At 40.8% G+C, this 25,807-nt stretch overlaps 1 protein-coding gene across 2 annotated transcripts in view; it reads left to right on the top strand.

The window, feature by feature from the left end:
- The window catches only part of SEMA3F (semaphorin 3F), a 549,876-nt gene that overhangs the window by 510,976 nt on the left and 13,093 nt on the right, over positions 1-25,807 (top strand). For both annotated transcript variants that reach the window (XM_030205370.1, XM_030205371.1), the window contains 3 exons: positions 9,014-9,171; positions 13,792-13,859; positions 16,675-16,808. In XM_030205370.1, coding sequence (XP_030061230.1) covers positions 9,014-9,171; positions 13,792-13,859; positions 16,675-16,808 — 360 coding nt within the window. The remainder of the gene's footprint in view (positions 1-9,013; positions 9,172-13,791; positions 13,860-16,674; positions 16,809-25,807) is intronic.

Raw genomic sequence — 25,807 nt, forward strand, 5'->3', positions numbered from 1 at the left:
AAGGAGTGGTGTGACTACGGCATGTTTGAAGGCATCAGGAACAGTCGCAGTGGACAGTGAAAGATTGAGGATATGACATTTTCAGGGCACAGACCGTAGAAGTCTGCCCAGCACTAGCTCTGCCTCCCAACCACTAGCCCCGCCTCCCACCCAAAGAAATTCAAACAAATCAACTAATACTGATCCCTTCTAATTTGATTATGTTAATCACATTATCACTATTGGTCATTATATCTTACCTGTTTTACTACACAAATATTTTGCTGAATTAATCGGCACAGGTCTAATAGGTCATAAGAAATTATCTGGTTTGGTGAATTCCATGACTAAGGTTGATGACTTGATTTCAGAGAGCAGTATAGACCCTCCCAGAGCAGATTTTACTATCATATTACCTAGAACAATTGATAGGGCAAACATTGATATATCAATAGATAGAATGTGGTTCGAATTCCTTGTAGTAGTAGCTGTAATCATAGTTGTAGCTAATGTTTTATTGAGAAAATATGCAAAATCACAAAGTTTTTTTTGGATTTATGTCCTGCCTATTTACTGAAGCAAGGTCCAGCTTTCTTTTTGGAAGGAGTAACTAATTGGTTAAACTGTGAATTTCAATTAGGTAAGTTCCATATATTAAGAGGTGAAATAGTATTAACTCCTATTATAAAGAATAAGAAGAGTAGTGTAAAAGGTGTGACAGATTATAGACCTGTGGCCTCTATCCCTTTATTGACCAAGGTCATAGAAGGCTGGGTCACAAAACAGCTGAAGAATTATTTGGATAGCTTTGACATACTACACCCTATTCAACCCGGGTTTTGGATAGGATTTAGCACAGAGACCATAGTAGATTCTCTGATTGCGCATTGCTAAGCTTGGGTCAACGATCAATACTTATTCAAGTACTCTCAAGTACTTTTGATCTTGTAGATCATGAGATCTTATTTGTCATCAGTGGTTTTGGGGTTCCTTATCACAAAGATCATACAAAGTTAAAATTAGTAGATTATCATCATAGAGAGTATGCTGTGGCATCTTTCAAGGATCACCCCTATCCCCAGTTATATTTAATGTCCTAATGCAGTCACTGGGAATTGAATTAGAGAATATAAATGCTAAATGTTACATCCATGCAGATTATATTACATTTTTAATCTCCTATATTTTCTGGGAATAATGATGATTTGATGGGAATTCGGACATGTTTGGATTTAGTTGAAGGTTTGGTTTTATCCCATGGATTGAAATTGAAGAAAGACAAAACCTAATTTTTGTGGATAGGCCCACCTAAGATTTGGAATGATTCAGTATTTACAAATAAAGAAAATAAGTATACTCTGGACTCTTGTGCCCAGGTATTGGGGGTGCAAATGAATAGTCAATTAACTATAGAGCTGCAGGTCAATATAGTTATAAAAAATAATTTTCATTTTTGAGGAAGCTTATAGCTTTCAGGAAATTCTTTGAACTATGTTCCTTATGATAGTCCAGTCACTTTTATTATCTTAGATGGACTGTTGTAATGTGGTATACTCTGTTCAAAATCTTATAAAGAGACAAGCAAAAAAGCCTGTTTCGCCAAAAAAAATGAAACAGGCCGTAGCAAGGCTATTGTCTAATCACCATTATGTTTTAAATTCTCTGCTGTTTGAAATCGGCGTTTCTTTCTCTATTGTTTGCTCTTTGCTCATCAGTCATATTCGCCACCCTGGACCTTTTCCTTGCAGCGGCTTGTTCCTTTTCACGGGCCTTTTGTTCTTCGCGCATAGCTGCACGCCTTTTTCTTTGCGCTTCGGCTCTTTTCTGTTTAGCTTCAGCCTGCTTCTCAGCAGTTAGTTGTCTTTTAGGAGCCATGGCAGATCGTGGTGGATAGTAGTTAAGGGGTGTTGCAGTAGATGGCGTGTCATATACCACAGGTTGGAGTGTGCCTCTGCTTCCCTGGAGCAGTGTATGGTGGTGGTGGCTCATTTGCATACGGTTATGAACCTAGCCAGCCATCCTACCATCCAGGGATGCAGACTGACAAATTTCTGGCAAGAAAATGCCAACTTTTTCCAAAGTCTGCCCTTGCGATTTGTTAATTGTCATTGCAAAGCCAATTTTACAGGAAACTGCTTTCAACGCAATGTAAATGGGAGGTCTGAGTTGGACAAAAACACGTGGAGTGAGTTCTGCAGTTCAGAACCGACAAAGAGACTATTTTAAATTTGTCAGATCGTGGTGGATAGTATTTAAGGTGTGTGATGTACAGCAGGTTGGAGTGTACCTCTGCTTCCCTGGAGCAGTGTGTTCTGGTCGTAGCTTATTTGCATACAGTTACGAACCCAGCCAGCCATCCAACCATCCAGGGATGCAGACTGATAAATTATTATATAAGATTACAGACAGACCAGAAAATTGCTGTTAGGTTGATATATGCTGTTCCTAAATTTGACAGAAGTTCCCTGTTTTTTTTCTCAAATATCACTGGTTACCTATCGAGGCCCGAGCACTATTTACATTACATTACCCACTACTTATATTCTGTATACATCAAATTCTGGTTCATGGAGGATTAGAGAACCAGCAACATAATCTAGGATGTACATACAAAGTGAAATTTACGGAAATACAAGCTATAGCAATAAACCTAATTTAACAAATTCTGCTAACTATTCAAAGTAATAGAACATATTTCTTGAATAAAACAGTCTTAATAAACTTACGAAAAGACGCATAGTAAGTTGCATAGACTACATGTACAGGCAATATATTCCAAAGCTTTGCTGCCTGATAAGAGGGTTGAAAAAAATTCTCTTCAACTTTATACCTTTACAAGTTGGAAATGCTAGCTTTAAATGATTGTTTTCCATAGCTCGATTGCAGAACTTTGATTAAAGTAAACGTATAGGGCTCCTGTTTGCTAAGCCATGCTGTAGGCACACTAATGTTTTTAGCATGCACTAAAAATTAGCGTGCCTATCTTAAATAATAAACAGTACAATTTGGAGTGAATTCTACCTTCCATAGGTAACATGCATTTGAATATAAAAGGGTATAATTTTATCAAAATTGTTGAATGAGCAAATCAGCTAAATGGCAGTATTTTGTGCAGTTTGCTGTTTCCTTAACAAATACTTGGAGCAACTTAAGTATACTATATTACAATAATCTAACTTAGATAGCATTAAAGCTTGTACCACCATTCTGAACTTTTGAGTTAAGTATTTTCAGATTCTTCAGAGATTATGCATTAACCAGAAATAGCACCTAAAAAGGCTATTTACTTGGGCTTCCAGAATTAAGTTCTGATCAAGAACAATGCCTAGGATCTTCAAAGAAGATTCTAGCTCATACGTCATGTTCTTTACAACAAAAAAATTATCCTGAGCAACAAACCCTTTACCCCAAGAAGAAGAAACTTTATTTTGTCACACTTCACACTGTTCAGTTTCAACTGACTATTAGCCATCCATTCAACAATTAAAGAAATAAAAAATCAAGATAGGACAGTGCACACAATCACTTATAATATTGGTTAGATAAGTTGGGCAAGGAAGGACCGAAAGGAGAGAGGATTATATACTTTTGTTTTAAAATTTTTATATAGTGATGCTCTTCTACGTGCTGAATTTTATTTATTTATCACATGGTAGAAATATTCACTCTTTTTTTAGTCAGGTGTTGTTACATTTTCCAACTGTTAGAAATACTGAGGTGCTTATTTTCAAAGAACATAGACTTACAAAATTACGTGGAAGGGCATTTTCGATATGACATTAAAATCTGACTTTGGACATTTTGCAGAAAATGTCCAAAAATCCAGTAGCGAACATAGCCATTTTCAAACCTAAAAATTGTCTTTTTTTTTCTTTTTTTTCAAAAATGGCCATTTGCTAGATGTTGCTATGATCAGTGCATTATCTTTTTGGACAATTTTCGAAGAAAATAAAAGTCAGTGAAAATGCACAAAATCAAGCCATTTGGATGTAGAAGGAGCCAGCATTTTTAGTAGACTGGCCACACAAACATCCCAGTAGAGCAGTGGTGCACCCTAGGGGGCATTGCAGTGGACTTCACTTAAAAGGTTTTAGGTACACATCTCACTGTTACCCGTATATATTGTATGCCGAGTCCCTCAAAACCCACCAAAAACCTACTGTGTTTAACTGTACACCACTACAATAGCTCCTATGGCTGCAGGTGTCACCTATGTGTGGGTACAGTAGGTTTTTGGTGGGTTTTGGACGGTTCACACTTTCTACCACAAGTGTAACAGAGTGTGTTTTAGGCCTGGGTTCCATTCTGTACAATGCGCTGCTACGACCACTAGGCTACTCCAGGGACCTGCTTGCTGCTCTAATAAGACTGACCATAACATCTGAATCTGTCACAAAGCTCTGTATGTACAGTTTCTTTTACATCTTTGGGGGGTGGAAGGGGGGTTAGTGACCACTGGGGGAGTAAGGGTGTGTCACAAAACACCTAGCCATTCGCCTGGGGTTACCCTGCGGCCACTTAGAGGGTCTATCCCCAGCACAGCTCAAGGCCACCTGCATTTGCCACTTGTGCTCTACACTACTACTACTGCTAGTACTTATCATTTCTATAGTGCTACTAGGCTTATGCAGCACTAGTGTACTAGCACCTTCCTCCCACTGACTGGGTCACAACTGCCTTGGGGTGAGTTTCCCATTCCCAGTTTATCCCCAGTGATTTCTAGGTTACTGGAGGCAACACTGCCAGTGGTCCCTCAGTTCCCAGAAAAGCACTCATAGACCCAACACACAAACCACCAGGATTCTTTATCAGTCCAGACAGGCAGAACAAACAAACAATTGTGTTTATTCTCATAAAAATATTGAACAGTTGAACAAAAATGTGCAAATAGTAAACAGTAACAAGTAACTGAAAAATGGATCAATTAGAAAACTAACTAAACATCTATATACTGTCTAAATAGTACCTGGGAAGATCAGGACATAATGATTGTTCACAGAGCCTTAGTAAAGAGATCTACTACTACTAATAATTTCTATAGCGCTACTAGATATATGCAGTGTTGTACACATTATATGCAGGTACTTTGTCCCTAGAGGGCTCACAATCTAAGTTTTTGTACCTGGGGCAATGGAGGGATAAGTGACTTGCCCAAGGTCACAAGGAACTGCGGTGGGAATTGAACCCAGGTTGCCAGGGTCAAAGGCCACTGCACTAACCATCTGTCTCCCTCTTCTTTCAGGCTAAGACTGAAACAACAGCCAGCCTCTGGATAATTTTAAAACTTTAGGCCAATCCGAGCCTAGAACAGTCAAGTTTCAAATAAAAACTACATCACTACTAGGCACTTTCTATTATCTGTGTACCAAATAAAAGAAAGAGAAGTTAGTCCTCAGTAACAGCTTTAAGCATAAACATGCACCATCTGCTGGTCAAATGGGAGAAATACACTTCAGACATATTTAAGACAGGAAAATATCCAGTACATTTTACAGACTTAAAACACATTGTTTCTTCACAGGGGGGCATGCCTTAATCTCTCCAGTGGTCATTTGGGACAGGTTTTTGTGACTTAGTTGTTATTAAAACAGGTCTAGCCCAAAACATCTAGGTTTTAGCCCTGGACGTTTTTGCTTTGTTCCATTATGGCAGAAAAATATCCAAGTGTTAGGAATGTCCAACTCCCACCTCCAACGTGCCCCCTTGTGATTTGGATTCAAGCTCCAGCCCAGCCTTTCAGCGACTCATCTGCTACTGGCAGGAGATCCCAGTCTTCGGGTCATCCCCTCTCAACAGCCCAAGGGCTCACATCCCGGCTGTAACAAAACCATGTTTATCTATGTGTTCCATAATTTTATTCTTTATAGTAGTTTCCACTATTTTGCCCAGCACTGAAGTCAGGCTTACCTGTCTGTAATTTCACGTGTCTCTCAGAACCCTTTTTAAAAATCGGCATTACATTGGCCACCCTCCAATCTTCAGGTACTATGGGCGATGTTTACTACAGCTTACTTGGCTTATATTTCATTACAGGAAAGAGGCACCAATGTTCTCTTTTAGTTTTGGGTTTGCTCGGACTCGCACACTTTGATTTCTTAGTACCCTTGCTTACATATCTTCTTTCACTCTCTTCCTCCTCTCCATGTCTGCCTCTTCCCACTTTTCTCAACAATTCTTCCTCTTTTTTCCATCTTTTCCCTCTACCTTCCCCATCTCTCTCCTTTCCCCCGCACACCCTCCCATCTTTCACCTTCCCCCAACTGTCTCCTTCTTCATCTCCATTCCCACCCTCCTCCTGACACCTGCATTCTCTTACCCTCCAACCCCTTCTTAAACATCCTCTTTCTTTTCCTTCCCTGTTGTTCCTCCCTCCCCCCCCCCCCCCCCCCTCCACAGTGTGAAGCAGCACAAAACCATACAAATGGGTTCTCAGAAGCTTACTATACTATATAATTACTAACTCCAATAACTCAGACACCAGTCCTAGCTATGAAAAGTCAATATGGGTTTTGGACAAATTTAAAAGTATAGAACCATTAAGGTTGACCTAGGGAAATCCATTACTTTTTCCTGGGATTGATAGCATGGAATCTTGCTACTTTTGGGATTCTGCCACGTACATGTGACCTAGATTGCTTTATTCACACCTTCATTTATTTGAAAGCATGAGACAAGATTTCCCTTCACTAAATCCATGTTGGCTTTGTCTCATTAATCCATACTTATGTATATGCTCTGTAATGTAGTTCTTTATAATAGTCTCTACCATTTTGCTCGGGACCGACGTCAGGCTCACCGGTCTGTAATTTTCTGGATCACCTCTGGAACCCTATTTTAAGTCTATGTTATGAAAACAACTTGAACCAGTCCTAGAAGTGCACAACTGCCCCTTCCCCCACCAAAAATATATACCTGCTCTGAACAAGATTTTATCTATTTATTCAATTCTGGCATTTATAATCTGTCTCTAGAGGGCTCATAATCTCAGGTTTTGTACCTATGGCAATGGGCTTGCCCAGGTTCACAAGGAGCTGCAGTAGGAATTGAACCTAGGATTCTGGGATCAAAGCCTGCTGCACTAACCATTAGGCCACTCCTCCACTCCTTTTACTAGGATTTGATAGACTACTAGCTGAGCATGACATCATAGTGGTTTAAGAGTCTAAGCAGACAATCAACATCATACAAGACAAAACAAACAATAAAACAACCCACTAAATGGAAGAGAATATATAGGACAAAATAAAATTTCCAGTGAGACATAACATATAACTGTGAAACAAAGGTAAAAATTAAATTCCCGGCAAGTGATATATAGAAGGTTAACAACAAGGCGATCAACATAAATGATAATACAAAGATAACTTATAATACTCATCCAAAAGCCTAGGTAAAAAACCAAGTGTCCAATACTTTAAAAAAAAAACCTGCCAGGTTAAACCTCGCTAAGCTGGCTGTGCCTGGATAGTCAGTAACGCTTAACCAGATGGTGTCACTGAACATCACCTCTGACCACTTCAGCACTAACAAGCTAAGTTAGGGGCAGTTTGGGGGGAGGCGGAGCCAGCACTTAAACAGTTAGCGGCGATATTCAGTCCGCTAACTGGCTAAGTTCAGGCAGCTGAAAGGCTGTCCTAGCTTTATCTGCTAAGCTAACCGTGCACCAGTCAATATCAGCCAATGCCAAGTTCTCTTCCAGGTTGCTGTACTAACCCGGAAATTAACTGCTACGGCCAGACATGGCCCAGCATTGAATATCCAGGGATAATTGAGCTTGTGGCTGTGAGCTGAAGCCACTTATCACTGTGGGCTGAATATCGGGGGCATAAGTTTTCAGCTGAAAATTTGCCTTAATATAGGAATTTAAAAGCTATGCTCAAATTTTGGTTTGCCATTCCTTTACCTAGATTTATGAGTCTAGTGCTGAAAATCAGTGCTAAACTCCCAACTTTTATTCCCCATTCTAAATCTGCCCTTGCTTCCACCCACTTTTTATGATCCTAATGCCATGGTAAATTTTCAAAGAGGCCAAGTATGGAGCCTAACTCTCAAAGTTAGGAGCATTAATCCTTTGAATTCTGGCCCCAAGTCTGTACCCCAACTATGATCTTCTTGTATGAGCTTTCTAAGCAGTGGCGTAGCTATGTGGGGCCTGGGCCCCCATAGATTCGGCCCTGGACCCCCCTGCCGACGACCCTCTCGACCCCTCCCTCCCGCACCCAACCCGCCATCGCCTGCCTTTGCTGGCGGGGGAAGCCTTTTGCGGGAAGAAGAGGACCTCGGCTGGCCGGGGTTGGGGTCCCCCGCCAGCAAAGGTAGGTGACGGCAGTTGGCAGCGGGAGAGGGTCGTCAGCAGGGGGGGCAAAGTTGGTGGCGGCAGCGGTGGGGTCGGCAATGGCGGGGGGGGGGGGGTCGCCGGCACCAGGGGGGGCCTAAAATGTGCCCCCTCACCTCGGGCTCTGTACCCCCCCTCCTGCCGAAGTCTGGCTACGCCCCTGTTTCTAAGTACTGTTGAACTCTCCTGGAAATGCACTCTAGAGTGAAAGGGCTAGACAGCTAAAAGGTATGTGTGACAGCATGTCTAGCAGTTGGCTGCAGGACCTTACACAAATGTGGCGCTAGAAGCCCTGTTTAGCATGCATTTACATGCTACTTGCGCTGAGAGCCCTCGAGTGCGCTGTTTCAGGCGCTCGAGGGCTCTGATCATGGGTCGGCTGCAAACTCTGGTGCTAGTATGGCGTTAATAGCCTCTAGCGCCGGAGTTTGCTTTTGATCATGACCCCCTAAGTGCAAGAACCTAAAGCTCTGTCGTAAACAGCTTGCTTGCTTTATTTTTTGTCTATTAGATTGTAAGCTGTTTGAGCAGGGACTGTCTTTCTTCTATGTTTGTGCAGCGCTACGTATTTTTTGTAGCGCTATATAAATGCTAAATAGTAGTAGTAGTAGTAGATAGCATTGTACCCACAAACAAAAACAGAATTCAGTAAGTTTACCTATTTTTTTTTAACTAGCATGTCATTGACTCTTCTCACAGCAACAGTTGTATGTATCTTCCCGGGTTGGTATCACACACCTGGCTCTTCATCGATGTGATGTTTATGGGGAGGTCTGTGCTGACTGCTGCCTTGCTAGAGACCCATACTGTGCCTGGGATGGCAAATCCTGTTCACGATACTCTGCCTCCTCTAAAAGGTAGGTGCACATGGGAGTGGAGTGGGACCTGCTTTTTATCCAACACATCTGTTTTAAGCTTTTTATTACCACCCCTCTTCAGTTCTAGTCCTTTTAGCACCTACTGTCATTCCTCATCAATTTCATATAGTTCTCACCTTGTCTCCTTTCTTACTCCTTCTAGCACTCACTTCTTCTGTGTATACTTTAAAAGTATGAAGAGGCAGGGTCATACAACAACTAAACAAAAAATAAAGAGAATAAGACCAAAATAATAAAATCTGAGCAATTTATTACATATACTTTAAAAAATCATAGAACCCAGCATGGCTTTGTTACTGCTCGTGCCTGCACCTGGGGTATAATAAAGCAGATATAAATTAGTAAGAGAGAAATTGTATGTGGCTGGAGCTCAACAGCACCTGTCTCTCCAACTCAGGCAACTCTTGTTAATAGTAAACAGTTGAAGTCCTTCTTTTAATAACACTCATATGTCATGATTCGCCAGTGAAAATTAATAACAGCAAAAATGCCAAATCCCAAACTTGGCATTTTTGTTATTAATTCTCACTATTTTTTGTCTATGGAAAAAGTCCTTTTTTATTTAATTATTTGTACCCTGTGCTTTCCCACTCATGGCAGGCTCAATGCAGCTTAGGTACTTATTTGTACCTGGGGCAGTGGAGGTTTTAAGTGACTTGCCCAGAGTCATAAGGAGCTGCCTGTGCCTGCAGTGGGAATCGAACCCAGTTCCCCAGGACCAAAGTCCGCTACTCTAACCACTAGGCCACTCCTCCACTCTTATTATTTATGTAGCACTATTAGATGCTCACAGCACTTATACACAAACTTGTAACAGACAATCCTGCTTGACAGTGTTCATTTGGAAACCATCAGAAGTCCAGTGTTTAGCATTATGGACCCACTACTCTGGATCTACCTCCCAACATATTTGCAGACAGAAACGTCATATTACCATTTTAGAAAAAAAATATTGATGGCCTTCCTTTTTGAGGATGACTTTGATGTTTGTTTGTTAACGATTGAGGCAACTGGTTTCAGTGCAGCAGCCATTGGAATTCTGAGTCACATAATACTTACATTATATATTTCCTTACCTTTGATTTTGCACTATTGTATGTTGTTATATATTTTATTTACTGGTATCATATTTTGTAATATTGTATGGAAACTGGTATGATGGGTTCCTCATATGGTGGTATATCAAGTGAAATAAACCAAACTAAACTAAAGAATCTGTTCAAGACAAACAAAATGGACAAATAAGAGGTTAAGGAGTTTAATTTATTATGGGAATGATTAAAACAACATGAGTATTAAAGAGCAGCTTCAAAAGATGTTTTTTTTTAATCCTGGATTTGAATTGGGCCAAAGATTGAACGTGATATACTGGGTTTATCCCACGCATGTTTGAATTCCATTACTGTTTTCATCTCCACTACCTCCCGCGGGAGGACATTCCATGTATCTATCACCCTCTCCATGAAAAAATACTTCCTGACATTACTCCTGAGTCTGCCCCCCTTCAACCTCAATTCATGTCCTCTAGTTCTACCACCTTCCCGTATCCAGAAGAGGTTTGTTTGCGGATTAATATCTTTCAAATATTTGAACGTCTGTATCATGTCACCCCTGTTTCTCCTTTCCTCCCAGGTATACATGTTCAGGTCAGCAAGTCTCCTCGTACGGTTTGCAACGCAAATCCCATACCATTTTTGTAGCTTTTCTTTGCACTGCTTCCAGCCTTTTTCCATCTTTAGCAAGATGCGGCCTTCAAAACTGAACAAATACTCCAAGTGGGGCCTCACCAATGACTTTTAGAGGGGCATCAACACCTCCTTTCTTCTGCTGGTTATACCCCTCTCTATGCAGTTAGCTTAGTGGGGTTTAAAGAAGGTTTAGATGGCTTTCTGAAGGAATAGTCCATAGACCATTATTAAAATGGACTTGGGGAAAATCCACTGCTTATTTCTAAGATAAGCAGCATAAATTTATTGTACTTTTTTGGGATCTTTTCAGGTACTTGTGACCTGGATTGGCCACTTTTGGAAACAGGATGCTGGACTTGGTGGACCTTCAGTCTGTCCCAGTATGGCAATACTTACGTACTTATAAGAAAAGCTTTCCTTCTTTCTTGTGTTGCTTTAAATACATCTAAATAAATCCAAACCTTCTGCCCATAAAATAGATCACTGGACTTCTTAAAATACAACGTCATCTTAGCACTTGAGTTCTGTTCAAAATAAACATAACGAACAGGGTTATTCTCTCTATTACTTCCACAATTGAAGTTTCTAAAAAGGCAGACAAGTTATTTAAGTCCGAAACTGCATCCTGCTTCTCCCCGTCAGAGACCTTAATCAGAAGTTCTTTCTGCTTAATCTCAATTTCTGCTTCTTTGCTTACAACATCATTGTTTGCATCGATTTCACTGGGTGATTTATTTACTGGGTTAGGTAAATAATAGATCCTATTAACAGGAGGAATATGTTCAGAAGAATAATGCAGAGTGTCAACCAAATACTTCTTAAAGGCATTATCTGGAGTCATTCCCTCAAACTTAGTCCCCCAAAATAATCGGATATTCAAGCAATGGCTGTAATTTTCGAAATTTTCCATCTTTTTCAAAAATCTATGTATTATCCTTCACCAAAGAAGCTGTTAGATCTTGCACATATTTAACATCCTTGACTATCTCAATATTTTTGAGACAAAATATCAATCTTACTCACAAGCACAGTCTTGGTTAAAGAGGCGTCCAATTTTTGTAGCTACACACCCTCCAATGTTACTCCTCGGGGGGGGGGGGGGGGGCAACAGGAACCACGTTACCTCTACTGGAGGGAATCCCAGCAGAGATGGAACCCCGTGGGCAGACCTCCTCTAGCAACTTCCCAGCAGCGCCTTCCGCATCCAGGCCAAATTTAGGGGTTGCTTTCTTTATGGGGTAGGATTCACCTCCTTAAAATGGTGGTTCTCAGACTTCTGCATTTATTTCAACACCTTCCCTGTGATATTCCCAAGGCAACTTTTAAGGTTTTAAGAGGATATTACTCTTCCTTTCTGTGGTGGAATGAAATACCTCTTCTTAAATGGGCCACTTTAGAGCTCCTCTGCATAGGGGAGGGGGCTAGATTTACCCAATTACAGGAATTACTTTTTAGCTGCTAGATTGGTGGGTCTGAGTGTTTGGTGTAGACTCTATCAAGACTAAAAATGGAACAAAATCAAAGTGCTGCCAACTGTAGATGGTGGGGGGAGGGGGGGAGACAGTCTAACTGCGAATTTGCATTACCCATCTTGAGTAGAATTGCTAGGACTAGCTCTGTACTGTCCTAGACTATGCAGCCCTACAGGAAGTACGAACACCCACTGCAGGGCTTTCCCTAGTGGCTCCTTTAGAGATGTGCAGTTATCCATAGCAACGTTAACTTCAGATATGGGTCACTGGAGGAAGGTGAGATTGCGTTGTTTAGGGCAATTGTGGAAGGGGAATATTTTAAAAATTTTCAATGACTTGTACCTCCAGTACAACTTACTCACACATACTCACACTATTTGTATTTATAGATTGGGAGAAATGTATTGCATGGAATAGAACATGGCAGCTTTGGAGAGGATTATTAATAAATTGTTAATAGGCTAATCAGTGCATTATATTTTGCAATGCATTTTGGAGGTAAAGAATTTGCTCTAGATCTGAAACTGATTGCTTGCTGGAAACATGATCTTGACCTGGATGACATGAATTAGCAGTAGATCTGGCTTTATATTTCTAAGATATCTGTAATAAATACTAGGAACTCATGTATAAACTGCTGCATCATATTTACAGATATCCTATCTTTTTAGTACCTCTGACCCATCTTGTTAGAGAGCGTGTGGGGAAAGAGGGAATTATGTTCATATGTCCTGGGGTTATGATCAGGTGCAAGTATTCTAGGAACAAGTAGAGCACGCTATATTTTCTATGCTTAATACAAGAGTTGCTTTTACACCATGTTTTTGTCTTTTAGGAAGGTAGAAGCCAGACAATTAGTCAATTTTTACTTTTACATTGTGAGACCCTCCATAATTTGCTAAATATCTATTGTACCTACATATAGGTGACACTTGCAATATTGAGAGCTATTGTAGTGGTGTACTGTGAGGTACAGTAGATATTTTTCTGCTCCTGGAGGGCTCATCGTACAATATAAGAGGGTTATGTGAGATGTGTACCTGGGACCTTTTATGTGAAGTCCACCTTAGTGCCCCCTCGGCTGCCCTGCTATTCTGCTGGGATGTCTGTGTAGCCAGTCTACTAATGATGGCCCCCAGACATTCCAATGGCTGGTTTTTGAGCATTTTATTTTCTAAAATGGTTCCAAAAGAAAAATGCACTGAGCACAAAACGTCTAGGGAAAAGGTGATTTTCGAACCAAAAAGATAGATTTTTTTCAGGTTCCAAAATGGTTATGTTCACTCGAGTTTTGGACATTTCTAGCAAAACGTTCAAAATTGGACTTTAATTGAAAATGCCCCTCCACATCTTAGTGATGAGGTGCGTTTCCATTTTAGTTAATTGAATTAACTATTTCACTGTTCTTTTTCCTCTTTGTCACCTTCTCTCTCTGAAAGACGGAGCAGGCGGCAGGATGTTAGACATGGAAATCCTATGAGGCAATGCAGAGGCTACAATTCCAATGGTGAGCCTTTTATTCTGTACCTTCTATCCTTTCCCTCATCCCATCCAGTCAACAAATATAAAGATGTATTCAGATGCTATGTTCAACTGCCTAGTGGCTGAAAAATCCATCATTCTGTTCTCCAGTACTGTGTGGTAAAGGGTTCCATGAGATTTTCAGCAAATGACTAAGAGTTTTTCATTAGATGTAGCAAAAGATAAGTCATTATTGCAACTGTTGGCATGTGGGATACCACAGGGGTGGGCTCTTTCGCCTATCTTATTTAATATTTTTGTTAGATTAACTCTGAGCTATTGCTTAAGTCCATACATTTATTTATTTGGATTTTGCTCACACCTTATTCAATAATAGCTCAAGGTGAGTTACATTCAGGTACACTGGGTATTTCTCTGTCTCTGGAGTACTCAATCAAATTTCATATGTGAGGCAATGGAGTAGTAGGTGACTTGCCCAAGATCACAACAACAGCAGTGAGATTTGAACCAGCGACCTCTGGATGTCAAGACTGGTGCTCTAACCATTAGGCTACGCCTCCATCTAGTGTATTGATAGGGAAGGCCAGAAACCCCATTTTAACCTGACAAGTTTACAGAATTGTTTGATAGCAGTAGAGAATTGGTTGACCGCACATCATTTGATTTTGAGTATTTAGAAAGTGGTGGCTTGCAAGATTAATGATGATCATGAAGGTCCAGGTTCTTCGGTCACCTTATTGGGGCAGTCTATATTGGTGGTGCGATAGTTTAAGTATTTAGGGGTGGTGATTGATGATAACCTCTCTTTCACTGAGCATGTTAGTGTGTTAGTCTGCTGTGATACTCTGGCAACTGCGGGAGGTTTGTGAGTTGTTGGACTGCGAGTCATTTTTTACTTTAGTGCATGCTTTGTTCAGGACTCAGTTGGCCTATGCCAATGCAATTTTGACTGGTCTGACTCAAACGGATTTGCATAAATTACAAACACTCCAGAAAACGGTGATACGTCTTCTTGGTGGGGAGCGTAAATATGAGCATATTACCCCTTTCTGTTTACAGCATCACCGGTTGCTGGTGTACTATATGATGTGGTTCAAGGTTTTGTCTTAACCCACAAGGTGTTTTACACTAGGGCCCCGCAGACTTTAAGAGCATTGTTGCGGCCCTATGTATCTGATAAAGACTTATGTTCTGTATCTGGACTCATGCCAAAAGTACCTGCAGTGAGTTGTTCTCATTTAGAGGCCACACGGAAGGGAGCGTTTTTTGTTTTCTTTTGGGTTTTTTTTGTCTCACCACCTTGGTTATAGAATGTACTCCCACAGGGCCTCTTAGAAGTGGAGTCATTGCCCTGTTTTAAACTATTGCGTAAGGCTTATTTATTTATTTATTACATTTGCACCCCACATTTTCCCACCAATATGCAGGCTCATTGTGGCTTACACAGTACCGTAAAGGCATACGCCAAGTCCGGTTGAGGACAAATACAAGGGTATGTTGTAATCGAATAAGGTAGGTGCGGTTCAGGCACCATGAAGGTTGAAGGGAGGGAAGGTTGTAAATTATCCAGTACGATCATTGGTTATGCTGTGTTGCTGGATGTGGGGATTTTACGTTGGATCGGTGGGGTAAGTCTTTTTGAAGAGGTTGTTTTTTAATGATTTCCTGAAGTTTAGGTGGTATGTTTTCAGCAAGCCTTTTCTGCTCCACTCTTTGGTAGTCGACATACCTAAAATATGTCTCTTTTATCTCTCATAGTCTTGTTTTGATAGACTGGCTTTTAGAAAGGAAGTGTGTCAAGTAAATGGTCTGCCCTTTTTTATTGTAGTTCTTTTGCATTCTTGAAGTTTATTTGACTATTCTAAATCGCCGATATCACTATTGGTGGCTAGGCAGTATATCAAGTTTAATAAAACTGTCAAGCTTCAGTGACAATAGCCACCAGTGTTGCCCTTATGCTTTTTCTTTTTCTGTTTAATTTACTAAACGAATATGATCCTTACAAATCAACAACTGGGAGAGGAAACAGGCAAGTACTCTGATAAATGCAAAGTATGATGAATACAACTGAAGGGTGATCTCAGGAGAGGCCACAGAGTGCCACCCTAAAACACCCACAGTATGATTACAGCACGGAGAGCTGACAGCAAAGATATGAATACATCACACACTGCTAAAGAGACTTCAGTATGGGCAATAACAGAATCTCTTACTATCTAGGGCTCTGAAGGTCTGGATCCTCTTTGGCTGTGTGCTGCTTCCTCTCTTAGCAGGACCTCTGAATACTTCTGTATGTGGTTTTTGGGAGCTCTAAGGTTCATCCGATTTCAGGAACCCTGTGAGGTGTAGAAACCTCACAACAGAGTTGTATGAAGTTTTGGTTCCCCTGTTATTCGGATCTATGGATCCATTGGTACTTTTAGCTCTAAAGTGCTCGGGATCTTCTCTCTTTAGATGTTCTTGATCCCATCTTATTGGAAACTCTGAGTGGTTATCAGGAACTGTGGATTTTGGTAAGGAGCTATAGCAAGCTCAGAGGGGCACTATATCCTTTGTTATCAGTCTGTCTCTTTCTAGGCATTCTTGATCGCTTCTTATTGGTAGCTCTGTGTGTAACTGGACTTCCAGCTATTTAGATCTATACCAGGTTCTTATCAGGAGCTCTGGATCACTGTGATGTGGTGCAGTGAGAAGCTCTGGTCCTTCATTACTATGCTCTTGCCCTCTGAGTTCACAGTTATCTGAAATTCCTGTTCTGAACCTCTTGATCCCTTTTCTGGTATCAGTGATATGATTCCCTTTGACAAAATGATTAATATGTTTGTTCTGATCATTCACAGTGAACAAGAACACATTGGAGATAGTGCAGTATGGAGTGGAGGGCAGCACTGCATTCTTGGAGTGCCAGGCACGCTCTCCACAAGCCACAATCAAATGGATCTTTCAGCGAGATAACAGTGATCGAAAGAGAGAGGTAAGAACCTTTAGAAGGTATATCCATGTGTTTAGCACAGGGAATTATGCAGACCACCACCAAACCCTTTTATGTTTCTTTACATTGACTCTCAATGGAGGCTCTAATTATGTTCAAATTTGGCTGCTTGATATTTAAGATCTTACATGGTCTGATTCCATCATACATGATATCTCTTAAATGCAGACCTATATCTAGTAGATATCATGTCTTATGGCATTCCATATTTCTATCATTTCTAAGCCCTAAAGGCATTCGTTATCTGAAAATATTTCAAACTCTGCTCTCCTACCAAGCAGCTAATTTTTGGTCATTTATTTATTTATTTGTTATATTTATATCCCACATTTTCCCACCTATTTGCAGGCTCAGTGTGGCTTACAAAGTACCATAAAGGCGTTTGCCATTACGGTTGATAACAAATACAAGATTGTGTTGTGGTCAGATGAGGTAGAAGTGAGTCAGACGTTAGGGGTCAAGGGGAGAGTATAGTATGTTGTCCAGTACGATCTTTGATTATGTTGTGTTGCTGGGTGTGGGGATTTATGTTGGATCGGTGGAGTAGGCTTTTTTGAAGTTTAGGTGGTCATATATTGTTTTCACTGCATACGGGAGTCCATTCCATAGTTGTGCGTTTATGTAGGAGAAACTAGATGCATAAGTTGTTTTGTATTTTAGCCTTTTGCAGTTTGGGTAATGTAAGTTTAGGTATGATCAGGTTGATCCGCGTTTGTTTCTAGTTGGTAGATCTATGAGGTCTGTCATGTATCCTGGGACTACGCCAAAGATGATTTTGTGGACCAATGTGCAGATTTTGAAGATGATCCGTTCTTTGATTGGGAGCCAGTGCAGTTTTTCTCGAAGGTTTAGCACTTTTGAATCGTGTTTTACCATATATCAGTGTGGCTGCTGTGTTTTGAGCGGTCTCGAGTTTTTGTTTTTTTTGTGAGTTCTTTACATCCCGCATAGATTCCATTGCAGTAATCTGCATGGCTTAGGACCATTGATTTTATTAGTTTACGGAAGTTGTCCCTCGGGAAGAAAGGTTTTATTCGTTTAAGTTTCCACATTGCTGTATGTAGGTGAGACGGAATACCGTATAAATTTATTAGTTGATGATATGTTGTTGCTGCTTGATAATGCGTCCACAGGTATTTTTTCATTAATGGGAATTATAGAGGAATTTGGAGCCTTTTCTGGGCTTAGTATCAACTTTGTTAAGTCGGAGGCATTGACGATCAGCAATCCATGTGTAAGTGTGCGGGTGCCCGATTTCCCTTTGATTTGGGCTGGGGTTGGAATTAAGTATTTGGGGGGTGTACCTAAGTGCAGATACATCATGGGTGTATAAAAAGAATGTCATTGAGAGGTTAGAGGATATTAAGAGGTTATGTTGGAAGTGGAAAGATCTTCCGATTAGTTTTATGGGTAGAGTAGCACTGGTGAAAATGGTCTTGTTGCCCAAGATCATATATTCGTTACAGATGATACCATTGTGGATACGTAGGAAAGAAGAAAACCAATATAGAAGTATTGTTACATTGTTTATTTGGTACTCAAAGCGACCCAGAATAGCATTTACTAAATTATCATTGGACAGAACGCAGGGGGGGCTGCAATTGCCAGATATTAGGGCATATAATGTGGCAGCGCTGTTGCGATGGATCTATGAGATGCACACAGGGGCTGAGTTTTATGCATTGGCTGCATTTTGGGCGCGCTGGTGTAGGCCGCTAGACCCTTACCCTTTTGTGGTGTTAGAAGCTGGAAACATTAGTGAATGGGGAGAGATTGGGCTAAATCCCTATTGGTTAGCGTTAAGGAAAGCCTGGAAGTGGTGGAGAGACCTAGGCGGTCACCTCATAAGGGGGCGGGCCCTTTTTTACTCTGACAGGCAACAGATTTCCTGGCGGGAGGAGGGGCATCGGTCTTTAAAAGGTGGAGAGAAAGCAGGTGTAAGTATATAGGGGATTTACGGCAAGTGGGTGGGCAACAATTCCCCTCTTTTGAGCAAGTGAAGCATGCTTGGAATGTCCCCAACGCTCATGTGGATAAAGGTGAGCCAATTAAAATTGTATATCTGGAATTTCAAAAGGCAATTGACAAAGTACCTCTTGAAAGACTCCTGAGGAAATTGGATAGTCATGGGATAGGATTAAAACTAGTTAAAAGATAGAAAACAGAGAGTAGGATTAAATGGTCAGTATTCTCAATGGAGAAGAGTAGATAGTGGGGTTCCTCAGGGGTCTGTTCTGGGACCACTGCTTTTTAACATATTTATAAATGATCTAGAGATGGGAATAACTAGTGAGGTAATTAAAATTGCTGCTGATAAATCTTTCTGGCTTTCACCTTAATATGGAGAAGTCACAGTTTCTTCCATCTTCCCCAGGGATTCGGGAGTCTAGGCAAGGGAGGTTCCCATTTAGTTGGGTGGAGGGGTGTCTCAGGTACTTAGGGGTGTTCATCCCAGCTGCCCTGTCTGAGCTTTATGTAGGAAATGTTACACCGCTTTTGTTATCTATCTGGCGCATGCTTGTGCTCTGGCATGCATATCCTATCTCCCTCCTGAGGCGAATATATAAGATGATCATTGTGCCCATTTGGTCATGTATTCTGCAGATGCTCCCATTGTACCTATGGATGAAAGAAGCAGCAGTGATCCAAGATGGCCGCCTAGAGAGCTGTTGTACCAGACATGCTCAACTTGCTCTTTCAGAACGCTGCGAGAGGGCTTTGATTCCCTATCACTATGGGGAAAAGGAGAGGGAAAACTCGGGTTAATCCCTCAACTCCGAGTGGAACCCACCTTCTACAGCAGCTGACGCTCGAGCAATTTGGTGTGGTCTCTGGCCCGAGTCAAACATCTTCCCCTGCTATCGGAGCCGGAACTAATGAGCTGGCCGATAGTGTAGACGGGGCTTCTTTCAGCCCTGTCACGTGCACGGCTCCCCCGCAACCAAGAGGGTTGGAAGCTGGAGAAAGTCCTGTGTCACAGTTTCCCATAGAGGAGCGGAGAGAGCAGGGAGGGAGCCTCTCTTCAGCAGTGTTAACATCGAGGGCTGAACCGGTGGAAGAGCAGACTGTGAGTACACTGAGGCAAATTGCTAATGCCCCCCCTCTGGTTTTTCAAGCGGAATGTGTTAAAAAACCTGCCGTGACATTAGAGTCACTTTGGGATCAAACTGCTGCTTTGCATTCCTCTTTACAACAACAAACAATAAAGAACTCAGCTGAAATTAAGTTGTTATCTCAAGTTGCCCTCCAGCAAGCAGACAACTAATCAACATACTTCTAAAATAGAACAATTGGGAGAGAAAATGCAATCTTTGGAAGTTATCAGTCAAACCTCAATTAGAGATAAAAATTATATGTTACGACGTTTAGAATATCTTGAAAATAAATCAAGAAAACTTAATTTGAGATTCACAAACTTTCCAAGATCTTCCTTAATTTCCCCGATTGATATGGTGAAAAAATATCTGACTGAGGTATTAGGAATGCCAAGTGATTCCTTACCTCCTATTGTTCGGGTACAATATCTACAAAATAAATCAAATTCAGAGACTCTCCAACCGAACAGAGGAGAAGCGATGAACTTGACATCATTTCTTGAATCATCTTTGGAAGTAATTTCTCAGAGGTTGACTGCTTTGGTTGTTTTTGCTTTAGAAATGGACCGCGACGCAGTCTTAAGACTTTTATTTAGACATTTAGAATCTACTTTTTTTGGATCTAAAATAAGAATATTCCCTGATATGTCTAGAGAGACCCAAAAAAGACGTAGTGCTTTTTTAGCACTACGTCAGAGGACTCTGGCACTTGGAGCAATTTATATGTTAAAATTTCCTTGTATATGCAGAGTATTATATCAAGCCAAATCATTTCAGTTTTTTGATCCTAAACAGTTAGAGGAGTTTTTAGTTTCAAAAGAGGATGTGAATGTAGTAGTAGGATTACCAGACCATACTGTATGATATGCTTAGGGAAGGTTTACATGGTAACAACAACCCCACTGTAAAAACTTTAGCCATTTTTTTTCCTGTTCTCTTCTTGGATCCTATTACTTTATATTTCTGGTCGAAAGTAGAGTGAAAGAAGAGCGAGTGCTTAGTAGATTGTTGCAAGCTTATTTATGGCAAGGGAAAAGTGCTCGCTTTGCTATCATGATATTGCAAAAGCCTAGGTCTCATGGGGGTTTTAGATGTACGGTAATTAAATGTGGCCTGTATTATGAGCCATATTAATGATTGGTATTGGGGTACAGGTGATTTTTCTGTACTCAATTTAAAGACAAATTAATTTTCCAATTTACATTTTAGTTGGCAGATTCACACTATTCTGGGCTGCACGCCTCTTTTTTTGAATTTTAACCTTTTTGTGCAAACAGCACGGGCTGCTTGGCGTTGGATTTGTAAGCGACACCACTTCTCTGCAGCAGTGTCTCCCTACTCTAATCTCCAGCACAATCCGGCCTTTCTCCTGGGCAGTGACTCGGTGGTTTTTGCCCATTGGAGAACACTGGGCAATACACTGCTTGTCACAAGTACTGTTGGATGATGGAACCTTGCAATCTTTTGACAGTTTACAGGGTAAATATTCTCTCCCTCCCTCAGATCGCTTTGCCTACATTCAGCTTTGGCACTATGTATGGAGCCTGCCTTGGACTGACTTATGTGAAAATGTTCAGGAGACATTGAATGAGGCTTTTAGTCTCAGCGCTCAGATTCGAGTGTCATTATCTTATCATCACAAATACTTACAAGACACTACAGAAGATTTAACTTATGCTTTATTGGCTGTCCAGTGGTCTGAGGATTTATTGGTCCTCATTTCAATGCAACAGCTGCAGGAATGTTTGTCATCAGTGTACAGCTGCATGTATGATGCCTCCCTGTGCGAACTACAATACAAATTTGTTTTATGATTATATATTTCTCTACATCGCGCCCGTCGGTCGACTTTTACAACATCAACAGTGTGTCCAAAATTCCAGAACATTTCTGCTACACTGAGTCATTTTGTTCTGGAGCTGTCCTGTGGTCCTTGTGTTTTGGACTCAGGTTAAGCAAGTGAATATGGTCCAATAGACTCCCCCTCTGTGATTGGCTCCTACTCTTTTATTTGAGAATTACAATTTACCTGCTCCTATACCGCATGTTGGCCTTTCTTCACCATCTGGTCCTCATGGAAAAAAAAAGTTAGTTTACAACAGTGGCGTGCATCCACTCCACCTTCTTTTTCTAGTTGGTGGTCACAGGTGATTACACTACTTTCTATGGAGAGATTGGATGTTCAAGACATAACAGTGGAGGAGTGACCTAGTGGTTAGAGTGGTGGACTTTGGTCCTGGGGAACTGGGTTCAATTCCCACTGCAGGCACAGGCAGCTCCTTGTGACTCTGGGCAAGTCACTTAACCCTCCATTGCCCCAGGTACAAATAAGTACCTGTATATAATATGTAAGCCGCATTGAACCTGCTATGAGTAGGAAAGTGTGGGGTACAAATGTAATTAAAAAAAACATCAACCAAAGGGAAAAGCTTCCAGCAATATTGGGAATGTTTTTGGTCTACACTGCAGCCGCCTTCTCAGTAGACTGAGCACTTAGTTTTATTTTATTTTATCTTGTGTCCCCACACAGCCAAAGGGTTTTGGGGTATGGGGAAGGGGGTTGGGGAGAGTATGGGAGAACGATGCTGTGTTATGTTAGTTCTGCTCACAGTTGTGGTGCCTTGTAATGCTTACTTCTAAACTGTGTATGGTTGCTTTGTATTGATGGAATGAAAATGATTTACACAAACATTGCTGATGATACTAAGTTATTCAAAGTTGTTAAATTGTAAGAAGATTGAGAACAATTGCAAGAGGACCTTATGAGGCTGGGAGACTGGACTTCCAAATGGCAGATGACGTTTAATGTGACCAAGTGCAAAGTGATGCATGTGGGAAAGAGGAACCCAAACTATAACTATGTGATGCAAGGTTCCCCATTAGGAATCGCCACCGCCCAGGAAAAGGATCTAGGTGTCATTGTTGATATGTTGAAACCCTTTGCTCAGTCTGCAATGGCAGCTAAGAAAGCAAATAGAATGTTAGGAAATATTAGGAAAGGAATGGAAAATCAAAAATGAGACTGTATCACTCCATGGTATGACCGTACCTTGAATGCTATGTGCAATTCTAATCACCGCATCTTAAAAAAGATATAGCGGAATTAGAAAAGGTAAAGAGAAAGGCAATGAAAATGATAAAGGGGATGGGATGACTTCCCTATGAGGAAAGGTTAAAGCGGCTAGGGCTCTTCAGCTTGAAAAGAGACGGCTGAGGGGAGATATGATGATAGAGTGGAACGGGATAGATGTGAACTGCTTGCTTACTCTTTCTAAAAATACTAGGACTAGGGGGAATGCAATGAAGCTACTAAGTAGTAAATTTAAAACAAACCAGAGAAAATATTTTTTCACTCAACATGTAATTAAAAGCAGTTAGCTTAGCAGAGTTTTAAAAAGGTTTGGCTAATTTCCTATAAGAAAAGTCCATAAGCCATTATTAAGAAGGACTTAGGAAAAGCCACTACTTATTCCTAGGATAAGCAGTATAAAATCTGTTTTACTGTTCTGGGATCTTGCCAGGTACTTATGACTTGGATTGCCCACTGTTAGAAACAGGAATACTAGGCTTGATGGACCTTTGATTTGTCCCAGTATATGGCAACACTTATGTTCCTACAAGCAGAAGCGAACCTAAGAAAATTTAAAACCATGACTCAAAGTTTCTTTTTTTTTGTCTGGCTTTTAATATTTATGAACAGAGAGAGGTTAAGATTTATTGATGAGTTTGCATGTGAAAGGAGATATTTTAATATAGTAGAACTTTCCTTTCTACATAATGGAGTACTTTTCTTTAAAAAAAATTATCTTTTTGAATTTGTAATCTGCCGTGATCTGATGAAGCCAGGTGATATATAAAATTTTAATAAACATAAACATAACACAGTAAATGATGGCAGATGAAGACCTACACTGCCCATCCAGGCTGCCCGTGTGACATCCTGAGTTTGGAAAGAGATTGATAGTTCATTCAAGCTAATTATTCAAATTTTACTCCCAATGGATTTTTCCTTTGGAAATTTGGAGCCTTTGGGTAACAAAGTTTCTGTGGACATTGCAGCTATTTCATTGCAAATGCAAAGTTCACAGAAAAAAGAAACGTGGCAAGATTTCAAAATGAAATCCTCTGCATGTGTTTTTCCTCTATCTCCACCCTTTCACCCACAACTACAGCATGTATGGGAGGGCAACATTCAACCCTGGGGATTTAAGTGGGTGCCTGCTTTATTACCACAGAAAATCTTTTTTTTTAATGCCCTCATAATGAGGAGGTTTGTGAAAATTGGGTTAACACATCCTGAAGAAACAGTAAAAAGAGCGATTTTTCATTTCCAGAAAGGAATGATGAGCCTCATGTATATGTAATTAAGGCAGGTGGAAGGCAAGTCTATAAAGGGATGCCTATACGTAGGCACCTAGAGAGCACCTAATTGGAGCCTATTTGATAAAGGAAAGTAGTCCATAGAGCTGATGTAAATGCTCATGCCTAGATTTGGGACATACTTGTGCGACTTATAGCATATGCACATAAATGTTAACACTACCCATGTGACTACCCATTTGTAAAGTGTACTCTGTCAAATATATACACATATTTACAGAATAGTGTAGCCAGACTATTAGTCATGCACATATGTACTCACACATGCATCTAAATGACTAGAATGCTGGTATTTACATAGTAACATAGTAAATGATGGCAGACAAATACCTGAACAGTCCATCCAGTCTGCCTAACAAGATAAACTCATTTTACATGGTATGTGATAGTTTATGTGTAAACCCGAGTTTGATTTGTCCTTGCCTTTCTCAGGGCACAGACTGTAAAAGTCTGCCCAGCACGGTTCCTGTACTAAAAGTTCTGAAGCTAATGTCGAAGCCCCTTAAAATTTACACTCCAGCCCATCCATATCTATTCAGCCATGATCAGGGCACAGACCGTAGAAGTCAACCCAACATTGGTTTTACTCTCCAATTACTGGCGTCGCCACCCACTCTCCACTAAGATTCTGTAGATCCATTCCTTCTAAACAGGATTCCTTTGTGTTTATCCCATGCATGTTTGAATTCCATTACCGTTTTCATCTCCACCACCTCCCGCGGGAGGGCATTCCACATATCTACCACCCTTTCTGTGAAAAAATACTTCTGACATTACTCCTGAGTCTGCCCCCCTTCAACCTCAATTCATTTCCTCTAGTTCTACCACCTTCCCATCTCTGGAAAAGGTTTGTTTGCAGATACCTTTCAAATATTTGAACGTGTGTATCATGTCACCCCTGTTTCTCCTTTCCTCCAAGGTATACATGTTCAGGTCAGCAAGTCTCTCCTCGTACGGTTTGCAACGCAAATCCCATACCATTTTTGTAGCTTTTCTTTGCCTACTTCCAGTCTTTATTATTAAATGGACTTGGGGAAAATCCACTATTTCTGGGATTAGCAGTATAAAATGTTTTGTACTTTTTTGAGATCTTGCCAGGTCTAGGAGAAACAGTTCTTCTCCTTGTTGCTTGGATACGACTGTTGCCTTCCTTCCAAGGGGGGTCCTTTGGCATGAGTATCTTTTGCTGCTTTTTTTACTACTCTCGGGACAGGGGTACGTAATTTTCTTTTGCTCGGGACGTTTGTTTTATGTCCTACAGCTTCAGTTCCTTTTCTAGTGTCTAACTCTGTTCCATTTTGGTAGTCTGGTGGTTCGGATATTCAAATCCTTTTCTGCTGATCAGTTTTTTGCTGTGTGTATAGCTTTGTTGATTTTTCAACCTTCTGCATTCTTCTTTTCTCCCCCCCCCCCCCCCCTTTTGGGAAACTGCTTTGCTACATCCCATTAGTCTGGACTGGTCTGGTATAGATGACAAGGAAGGAAAAATTATGTTCTTGCCTGATA

This window comes from Microcaecilia unicolor, chromosome 6, assembly GCF_901765095.1.
Source record: "Microcaecilia unicolor chromosome 6, aMicUni1.1, whole genome shotgun sequence".
Lineage (NCBI taxonomy): Eukaryota > Metazoa > Chordata > Amphibia > Gymnophiona > Siphonopidae > Microcaecilia > Microcaecilia unicolor.